At 31.5% G+C, this 11,555-nt stretch overlaps 1 protein-coding gene across 2 annotated transcripts; it reads right to left on the bottom strand.

Moving 5' to 3' along the window:
- On the bottom strand, positions 7,529-11,180 carry LOC109335215 (nuclear transcription factor Y subunit B-1-like). Of its 2 annotated transcripts, XM_019571327.1 has the most exons (7): positions 11,066-11,180; positions 10,677-10,916; positions 10,198-10,327; positions 9,610-9,615; positions 9,423-9,497; positions 9,283-9,333; positions 7,546-7,919 (listed from the first exon to the last, which is right to left on the bottom strand). In XM_019571327.1, the coding sequence occupies exons 2-7, from the start codon at positions 10,901-10,903 to the stop codon at positions 7,881-7,883; spliced, it is 528 nt and encodes a 175-aa protein (XP_019426872.1). In that variant the 5' UTR covers positions 10,904-10,916; positions 11,066-11,180; the 3' UTR covers positions 7,546-7,880. The 2 variants fall into 2 exon arrangements, with proteins under 2 accessions (XP_019426873.1, XP_019426872.1); XM_019571328.1 differs by lacking the exon at positions 11,066-11,180 and having other exon boundaries at positions 7,529-8,857; positions 10,677-11,037.

The raw sequence follows: 11,555 nt of genomic DNA, 5'->3' as shown, positions 1-11,555 counted from the left end.
GTTCCAAACCTTCTACGTATAGAACGTTGTCGATTATTGTGTGGGTTGAGTTGCCAATCTTTCCAGTGCCCAAGATTCTTCCTTTGTTGTTGTCTGCATAAGTGACAAATCTCTTTTCCTTCAACGACAAGTCTTGGAATTTCGACTTGTCCTCAGTCATATGTCTCGAACAACCACTATCAAGATACCAGTTTTGTCCATATGTTCGAAGACATACATGCAAAATAGATCATCTACTAGACTCAGGTACCCAAGTTATGTTGGGTCCTTTTGTGTTAGTAATGAGGGAGCTTTTTCCCTTTCTTACCCAAGTGTAAACGCCACTAGGTATCTAAACACCACTGGGTATCCCATATCTCCTGATATAACATGCATGAGATGTATGGCCATATGTGCCACAGTAATGGCAAGTAAGGACTCTATTATTATTTTTATTTCTGTATTGACATGTTAGAGGTCTTCTATATGGTCTTTTCTTATGGGATGGAGGAACATAGCCTAACCCAGCATGGTTACCAACATTCCTAGTTTTGCTAAGCAGAGTGTCTAATTGTTGTTTACTATTTGTAAGTTTTATGAGTTTTTCATTTAGTTTAAAATTTTGGTTTTTCAAGTCCTCGCAAGACTCACAAGTAGTGTTTTGACATAAGTTAATTTTTGAGCAATCGCATGAAGTGCAAGAAAAAATTAGGTCTAGGGTTTCATTTTCTAGTTTTAATTCATCTAACTCTTTCTCAATTGATTTATCTTTTGTTGGTTTAGCAAAATAATTCGTTTTCTCTCGTTGCTTACTTTTGCTAATTTTTTAAGTTTTTCATGCATCTCAACATAAGCACTATATAATATTTCATATGAGGGAGAATCAGAAGAAGAGGATGATGTATCATAATATATCTCTCTGAAGTATCCTTGCTGTCTGATCCGCAAGCCTCATTTGTTGTCGTCATTAGGCACAGCTTCGCGGTCTCCTCTTCATCCGAGGTACTTGATGTTGTTTTTTCCTCGGGTACATCCCAGACAATGTATGCTTTCTTTGACTTAACTTCCCGTGGAGTGCTCTTTTCTGAATCAACTCTTTTTAAGTAAGTGGGGCACTGATACTTCATGTGTCCCGGCTTACCACATTCGTGGCAAGTGAAGCGTTCCTTTGTCTTGCCTTTCCTGGTTGATTCACGTGCTTCTTTCTTCTGGAATCGTCTAAACCCTCCTTTCTTTTTCAAGAAGTTTCCAAATTTTCGAACAAGGAGATTTAGCGTTTCATCGTCAATGTCTGAATCGGAGTCATCATCGTTTATCTCTTCACTGGGTTGTGATGTTGAAGCTTTGAAAGTATTTTTATCCTGATTCGTTTACGGTCCACTGCAAACTACATCCAGGCCTCCCCTTCTAGATCAGGGAGATTTTCTTTCTTCACAATATTGAATTAAGAATACAATTACCAATTCAATTTACAAGCACAAGGGATGCTCCCTTCTTGATATCTAAGATATCTAAAACCTGGTTTGACTCTACCCTTTCGCCTCTTGAGAAAACCTTTCTTGCGAACTAGCCCCAGCCAAGAATCTTATCCTCAAATCAAGACCTCCCTGCCTTGGTGAAGAACTTCAATCTTTGTGGTGATCTTACACCATGAGACAGATCCAGACTACACAAAACACACGACAGATCCAGACTACACAAAAACACGTTAAGATCAAGGTACACTAAGCACATAATGCTTAAGATATTACAATATAAAGACTCTAAGATTAACCCTTATTCTAATAAGTTAAGCCATCAATGTAAGAATGAGTTAATCAATTATCAGTATACAAATGGTTTCTTTCTATCAAAATCTAATGCATGATCATGTGAGCAATATTAAAATGAACATGAAACTATGCAGAAATAGAAAGCATGTTATTGCAGAAACAACATAATCTCTCTTCCCATACATGCTACTTTCTTGCAGAAAAATAGTAAAAATACGTATGCAAATGCTCTTTAAAACAGCTAAGCAAATAGAATGAATTCTTATGAGTTCTAAGTGAAGCAACATATTTATAGCATGGAGAATAAGTGGTTTAAGCCGTTGCAAAAATAGTTAAACAGTTAAGCAATTACAACAGCAGAAACAAATTTCAGTTATAACATAAAACAGACTCGTTAATCGATTAAGACTACCATTTAATCGATTAACGGACTAACAGAATGTCATACAAGCCAGTTAAAATAGAAAACACATATTCAATAGAAAATCAGTTATGTTAATCGATTAAGCTACCACGTTAATCGATTAACTAGAGCAATTATGCATATATTTCAAAAGGCAGACCTCTCATATGTTATGTACAATATATATACATGCTCTGCCAATTATATTATGCCTAATATGCACATATGACATGTATGATATATGCATGAACATACGATTAACTAGATGATGTATCTCATGAATATGATAGTTCAATTAAGATGGCTTAAGAGACTAGCATCTTGGTTCACCTAACCTATACTCACTTACTATGGTACACATCCCAGACTACTTAGATTATAGACTCAATTTATATCCTAGTCCTGATATGACCAAATGAGCATAAGGCATGTTGATTGTTGAGCCATCTTCAAGCTTTGTTAGAACATTGTCTTCATCAAAACATAGGCTAAGATATGCTAGTGCTATTCTTAATACTTTGCACTTTCTATTTATAAATGATATTATGTATTAATTTCATTTCTAACCGTGTTAAAATAGTCTAAATGTATTGTAAATATTAAATTTGTACATACATACGTTAAAGCGGTATTTTTTCTCTTAATGTTTTAGGTAAAAAATTAATTTCTTTATGAGTGTGTAACTGTCTCTCCCATTAAATATTGCTCACAAGAATTTAACTATTAACATTTGGTCATCCTGAAAATTTAACAAGGCTTAAACTACTAGTATTCATTTTTTTCCTGGGATTTTTTTTTGGTAAATTTGTCTTTTAGGATATAAATACATATATCAATATAACTCATTAATATAGATAATTAACTCCCATAAAATTTCTTCATGTGTTTCATATTTAGCCTTTATTTCTTTAGTAAGTATCCTTGATTAATATTATTCCACTAATTCTCTCATATTAATATTAAGATATAATTGAAAATTTAGTTATTAATATTTTGCTTACATGTTAAAAGTTAAATACTTTCTAATTTTTAAAACTATAAACTAAATAACATATTTGAAGGAATAAAGATACTTTCCATTAATAGAGATATAAAATACGTTTCTCCTTTTGTTTTTAATGATAAACTCATAAAAGTATAATTTTATTCTAATTAAAAGGATATATGTGTTATTAAAAATATTATCTCTTTGTTTTTTAAATTATTTATCTCTCAATTAATAGAGAGAATTTTAATTCAGATGAAATATTTTGATATTTTTCCTTTCCTCATTATTACAATTATGTTCAAAATTGTAAAGAGGTGTGGTAGGTAAAACTGCAATTACCATTGAATTATATCACTCTTTTAAAACTTCTAAAATCACATTGGATTCACGACTTGTTAGTGATGTATAGCCACATAGTGATGGACTATGCAACTTGTGGAGAAAGAATGAAGTATTGTTAATTGTGAAATCCATAGTGCCATTCAACTTGAAGGTAACTCCAAAAAATCACAAAAATGAGAATGGTGCAAATAAACGTACACGTCGACAACTGTTAAAAAATCTTAGGGCCCCAAAGTGATAAGGTTCTACTTTTCATACAAAATATCCCATCATGGAAAGATTAATTAACAATTAGTATGACTTAAGTGGTAGTGGTCTGAAGTCTTATAGTATAAGATTACTACACATGAAAAGTTGAGGGAAAACATTATACTTTATGATTCCTACAAATAGTGATATCAACTATTTTTTTATTTCATTATCCATTAAACTTTAATTATGGTAAAAATTGGTGCATAAAAATAATAATAACATTCATCTGAATAAAAAATTCTAACTCAACCATTTTGTTTTAACTTGGACTACTATTTCATTATTATTTTATTTAATATATATAATAATATTATTGTATGATGACTTTTAATTCTAAAATTTAATTGTTTGATTATCAATCAATTTTGCATTATGATAATGAATTCCTCTTGGTATTAGCGTTTTTTAACTTATATTATTGCATTGCTACTCTTGTAATTTATATTTAATTGTAACAATGTGATACTACTAATTTAACAATATATTTATATAAATACTAATGCCATCAACTAATGAAACTTAAAGGATAATTAAAAATAAAAGACAATTTATAATGACTACTTATAAAATTCATAGAGTTTGGAGAGACATACAATTTTATTTTTTTTAATACTATTCAACATTTTATATATAGCTTTTTGATTTGTAGGAAAGTGAGAATTGAAATATAAAATTAATATATCTTACACGTTACAAGATAATGCTGGATCAGAATACTTGCTACAACCATTTGGTTGCTTTCGAATTCTTCTCTTATATCCTTTTATCCTAACTGAATATATTGCACTATTCTTGATCACTAAATTAAGACTTAGTGCTTAGCTTAATAGGCCTTTTTTTCATAGGCTTAGTCATTATCAGAGATAGAGAAGATAACTAGTCCATTTTGCATCAATTAACAAACCCATCAAAACATAAGTGCAAACTTTTCATAAAATGGTTTTGATTCTATTGAATCAGAAAAAGGAAAAGGAAAAAAACATATCTATTAGTACTAGGAGCAACATGGAACAAATGGCTCAGTCAGATACATTCCAAAGCAAAAAAAAACCAACCAATAAGTAGTCATTAGTGTTAACTTTTTAACAGAAAATTTCTCTATTTGATAATGATGCCAACACTAGTATGAAATACATAAAGCATTAGGGGCAAAAAAATTGGGGTGGTCATGTAAAGTAGATAGAAATGGTCTATTGCTATATTTAACTAATCGCCCACATTTTCCTTAAAAATTAAAAAAAAAAGATCAATCTAGTGCATGAAAAATCTTTCGCATTTTCTGATTAACAAATATTTCTTTAACTAAACCGCAATTAAAAAAAGAGTAAAATGTATAATTACAAGCATATTAAACCAAAATCAAAAGGAAGTACAAACACCATGTAAGATCTAAAATACCAATTATTTTAACACTTCTAAATTGTTCAGCTACTATACGCAGACCAACAAAAATGTCATTTACACAAAATTTCATTGTAAATTAATTTTACAAAACTTTGACATAAAAACTTTGACTCAAATGAAATACTGTAATATATAGTTTGGTTGACGGCATGTGAATAGAGTTTATATAGTTAAATAGCATGATGAAAATTGACGCTACCCATGTGATGAAGATATTTATTGTATATGTCGCTATTCTTCCAATATATTAGAAAAGTTAAAATTACATCATTTCAGCTATGTCCCAAAGCATAAGTCTAGTAATCAAACTCTGAAGCCTCAACCATCTAACGAATGATAGATATACTTGTCTATGTCAATGTTGGGATGGATAATGAACATAAACATAAATTATAGGGTATAAATGAATATTTATTCGAAATAGAATAGCACACAATGAGAAAATATCACAAAATATTATGATTCTCATGTTTGGGAGTTTGGGTTAGAATTAAAGATCATTTGTCGTAAAAAACTTTGTATCTTTCAGTCTTTGTCCAATCAAATTTTATTAACTAACATAATTCTGCTTTTATGATTTTTTTTATTTGATTGAATGACACATCATAATTGGTGATAAACACTATCAAGGATATAAAGTGAAAGAGATAATCTCTATTCCTTTGGGTTGACCATGTAAAACAAAAACCAATAAAAGGTCAATTAGGAAAAATAATGATATGGAAGGTAATATGTAAAGAGAATAATGTATCTCCTTATATAAGAAGATAATTTATATCTTCTAGTCAGTAAAAATGTGACATGTGTGCTATTTTTTTATTTTTAAAAATATTTTTATAGAAAATGATGAAACATGTCATGATTTCACTGGCAGGAGGATATACTCCATTCCCATAATGTTATTAGACAGGAAAACAGTAGAAACGACCTTTTTTACATATAAAAAATGGTCTTACGCAAAACTCGGTTTTCCGCATTTTTCAAGCTTTGTAACAAATGATATGTAGTGGGGAAGGCCACTAGTTTTATTGTGGGGTATATGTACGTATAAATAAATGGAGTGAAGCCTGAATTTGATTGCTCAATTTTTAGGTGAATCAATTTAATCTAAAAAAAAAGGGAATGTTATGAGAACGCAGAGAACCGGATGCTGAGATATAATTAAGAGTAAATTACACTGACACCCTCTGAGTTTTAATGAAATTACACAAACCATCCCTCACTTTTCTAAACTTACACAAACCTCATTTGTACTTTCATTACACTGACCACCCCTGTATAAGAAATAAGTGTAATCTTTTAAACAAAAAATGTGATAAATGCAATTAAGTTAAACAAAACATGATATATTGTGTAGACAAGTCTAAATAATATACAAATTAATGTATCTTTATTATTTTTTTGTTACAAAATGGATCAATAATTATAAAGAAATATTGTTTAAATCACTCTTATAATGTAGTGTAACGAACTAAAAGTAATAAATATATATTGATTTGTATATTATTTAGACTTGTCTACACAATATATCATGTTTTGTTTAACTTAATTGCATTTATCACATTTTTTGTTTAAAAAAATTACACTTATTTATTATACAGGGGTGGTCAGTATAATGAAAGTATAAAACTAGGGAAAGTTTGTGTAAGTTTAGAAAAGTGAGGGATAGTTTATGTAATTTCACTAAAACTCAAGGGGTGTCAGTGTAATTTACTCTATAATTAATGACCAGTATAATTAATGACCGGACTTGTAAATGACTTTATTTGCATTCTTAACTTGTTCAGTTGGACTGTAAAAATTCCAAGTTGACCGGATGAAATCAAGTTAACTTAGAATAAAACAAAAGTTAGGCAGACAGTTCATTTAATGGAGTTGTATAGCTACTAACAATTGTAATTAGAGATGACAAAATGGGTTATCCTGCCTATTTTACCCATGCCCACAAAAAATCTGCAAATTTGTATTGCCTTAATGGACAAAACTACAAAACTACATGCCTGCCTATTTTAAAATGGATATAATTTTGAACTTGATACATGCAATGTGGACTGGGTAAATCAGATAAGGAGATAGGGTTTTGCTCACCTATACTATCAATGTAAATTTTTAGTGAGTTACCTTTCACCACGTCAATGAGTTCAGTACCGTATTAAGGGACTGATTAAGAAAGTACAGTACGGGATTCAAAACCAGTACATGACTTCACAGGTTAAGGGTTAAAATGGATGATGCATTATACTATATTGACCCAAAATCAACGGTTCAAAAGGTTGTTTTCAACGGTTCACTCATTTCTCACGGCACCACCATAAAATTTAACTATAGTTTCACCCACATGCTAGATCTACAAGGAGCAATTTGGATTTTCCAATTTTTCTTGGTACACAATTTTTTTGGGGCAAAATGGCTTTCACTCTAAATAGAAATGCCTGTCCAACAAAATGAAGAGGGATCTTCATTCTACAAGACACATGATGAAACCAGAGATAATATGCAATTAACTCTAGATAACAAAATTTCTCCAAAGATAATATGCAAAAATCTAAATAATTAATAAATAATATCAGGTTTCAACGAAACTAATACTTGTTGGGAGGGACAAACACATATGCACGAGATTAGTTCCTTACCCAAAAAAGGTGAGGGATACCTTGGTAGTATCAAAAAACCAACATCTCCAAGTCCATATCCACATAACAAATTGTTTTCAATATGCCAAGGGTGCATACTAAAATATCTATTCAGAGCCTTGATAAGGAAGCGTCATATGTTGAGCCTGAAACAGAAAATTGAAAGAAAGTGTAAATCAATATCATAAACTCAATATATAAAAGTTTTGTGGCTTGACCAACAAACATTACTTAAACCAAGATATAACTCAAACCATAGAGAACAAAAATCCACATTACAAATAAAAGTAGCATCATCAAGATGGTAATGAGTAATAACCAGGCTAATATGTCAAACTCCAGGAAAAATGATTCCAAATTGTAATGAAACTTTTGAAATAATGTCACCATTAACCCTTTGTTAATTGAGTAAAACTGGCATTTGGATTTTCTGTATTACAAAATGACAAACCAATATATGATATTAAAGAAAAATTATTACACCTGTAATTTAAAAATGGTCACAGTATTTTGGGAATGAATGGTGTAAAACACAGTGATGACAAAGAAAAAATGGCAGTACCATTTGTAATTGAGTGATTGACTAATCGTGAAAAGGATGCAACGTATTTCCCTCTGATTCTCAGAAGACAAGGAAGGATTAATAAAGTCACTACTACGGCATAGCCAGCCAGGCATATCTGACATCTTGAGGGATAGGTAACCTTACTGCTTAAGAGAGCTCATCTCACCCGGGATTCACCAACATAATGTTTTGACTTTTCAGGCATAATTTTGCTATGCATTAAGGAGTGGAATCATTAACAATACACTAGTTAATAACTAGATCCAAAAAAACCAATACACTAGTTAATAACTAGATCCAAAAAAACCAATACATGGTACACATTATTGAATGTCTCCAAATAAACTAGAAGAAGCTTAAAAAGTGAAATAGAGAAGATAGTAAATTCATTGAACCTACAAGCAACCTGTTATTCATACAACTTTTCGTCAAGGACTTCAATGAGGGCATATGCAGCTAACTTGTAGTTAGTGATTAGCAAGTATTAATTCAAAGAGGGGGCCCTTTTAAGCAGTGTGTCTTCTCCAAATAAAAAAATCCAAATGGAATTAGAGCCGACATAATGAGGATTTTTTTTGACTAAAGTGAGTTTCAAATAAAAGTTCATACATTGAGAAGGGATTACTTAAAACTAGAAACTCCAGAAATGAAGCATCATTATTTCATATTACATTGCAGTCAAGTAAGAGTTTAAACAGCAACCTTAGCATCTTCATTTTTGTCAACTAAACGTAGCATTTTATTATGTTTACAATAACTCATACTAATTCTTAAAATATAATTTTATGTCATGTATTAAGTCTTGTCATGTTCCAAATTTTAATGTATTCCCACGTCCATGTCATATTGTATTTGTTTCCCATTTCATAACCACACTTCCTAGTTTATCAACACAACACCATTGAAATACGGGCAAGAGATATACAACATTAGAGGGTACTAACCTGAGAATTTGAGTAATCAAAACCTTGCGAGAAAGAACTTTGATGAGAAAACTGTAAATTTCACAACATAATAGGCCAACATCAGATGTCATTGTATTCTAATATACTTCCAGCAGCGCATATATATATACACACTCCACCTGAGCATTTGGGCTTGGATGAACATCTTTCCTGGAAGGTGGATGTCCTCCCTTAGTTAAACCCTTGGTATCACCCTGGCATAGCACAATTTGACAAGCCATAACATATATGTACGCAAACACAGTAGAAAAGTGCAGTCAAACTGAAAACAATCACAGAGTAGAAAATCTATTTATTCAAAATTACCTCAATCTGCAATATTCACAATCAGTCCACGAGAAATCCACAAGCAAAAAAGGAAGAAAAAAAAGTTACGGTCAGTGCAAAGCAGAGTTTAACTGCAGGAAACCAAAATGGTATGCTATAGCCTATAGAACATCATAGTCCCCAACTAAATACTTAAGCATAAACCATTCAGATTACAAGGCTTGTTGCCGAAGACCAGAAAAGACCCCAAATTAATTAGTTTTTAATTACTTACTACAAACTCAGATTCACAGTGAAACCTATACATGATGACATTACAAAATGTTTATGCTCATTTTGATAATTTTAAGTTACGTTTAAATTTAAAATAAAACAAATGCTAACCAGTGCAATAAGAAAGTTCATATTGGCAAACAATGTATTTAATATTTGGATAGGTGGTGTGTGTAGTTTTCAAAAGAAAACTTAAGCCTTTTATTTATTTCTTCATTGGCACTGGTAAGGAAAAAAGCATTGGAATATATTAACACTGTTTTTTCTTTAAGGACCTTCTCAACATATAGAACAACATGCAATGAAGTAATGAACTCGAGTACTTAAACGAAAAAAAGTGAAAATTGAAATTACCTCCCTGTATCTGGTGAGGTAAATCTTGAGCGGTTCAATATATTCCTCAAAGCCCACTATAGCCATTGCCCATAGCAAATCATCGCCATTAATCGTCTTCCTCTTCTCTCTCATGCACTTATCACTCGCCCTATTAAACATCAACATGATTAACAGCTCAAATTGTCTAGCCTTTACAAAAAATAAAGCCCTTTTTATAGTTAAAAATCATTAAGCTTATTCGACCTAGCTTATTGTAAATACTTTCATCCCGAGAAAAAAACTGAATATCAACTTTAAGAGTAAAAAAAAACTTCTGGAGATTCACTTTCTATTTTGCTGAGGTTTTATTAAAAAGTTTATCCGAAGAAAAATAGAAATTCAGCTTTTAGAATTAAGAAATAAGTTTCTACTGAATCACTTTCTTTAAGTCAAAACAAATGGCTTAATTCCACAGAAATCACAATTTAAAGCATGAATAATCACATTTTGAAGCTTACTCGCTGGTAATGAAGCTGACGAACTCAGAGACACATTCCTGAACAATATCCTTTGCATCCTTTGCAATTTTTCCGTTAGGGGGAAGAACCTTCTTCATGATTCGACTGATGTTAGCAATAGGGAGAAACCCTTCCTGCTCCCTGTGATTGGAGCGGGGGCTGTGGTCCCCACTATCGTGGCTTCCTCCGCCGTCGCCGCCGCCTGGACTCACAGGGGATTCAGACATCGTCGTCGGAACCCTAATTGAAAAAGGGAGTGAGAGATCATGGTGAAATTGGGAGGAAGTGAAAAACCGTAGAAGAAGTTATAAGTAATGGAGAGAGTGGAATGAATGAACAGTGAAGAGAGAAAAAAATAAAAGACATGGAATTGTTAGTGTGATTATCACCTGAGAGAGAGAGTATGTGTGTAATGGGTGGATCGGACGCTGGAGAGAGAGATCTGAGATGTATCAACACCGTCCGTTTTGTGGTAACACTCCTTTCCTGCTTTTGATTCTTTCACTATCAGTCTATCACTATTGGCTAATACTTACCAATTTATACTCCAATTTATATATATTTTTCGGGGTGAGTATTTTATTTTATTTTATGAGGAACTAAATTTATTAAGAAATAAAAAAGTAGTTAGGATAACAATTGATACTCTTATTCATAACTCCGAAAATTAATAAGTAAACATATCAAAAATATAAGAAGATAAGTTATAACACTTCATCATGATTGAACCTCTTCAAAAACAATCTTGTTCCTCACATGCCAAATACTCTATAAAGTGATAAACCAAAGAGACAAACACCTTTGTTTATTCTTTATCTCCAACCAAGACATGTTCAAATGAATAGAAAAGTTTACCTTAGCATCATTTGACAAAATTGA

Source organism: Lupinus angustifolius, chromosome LG20, assembly GCF_001865875.1.
Source record: "Lupinus angustifolius cultivar Tanjil chromosome LG20, LupAngTanjil_v1.0, whole genome shotgun sequence".
In the NCBI taxonomy this organism is placed as follows: domain Eukaryota; kingdom Viridiplantae; phylum Streptophyta; class Magnoliopsida; order Fabales; family Fabaceae; genus Lupinus; species Lupinus angustifolius.
Note: the sequence above shows the minus strand (reverse complement) of the source record. Positions and strands in the feature narration are given on the sequence as shown.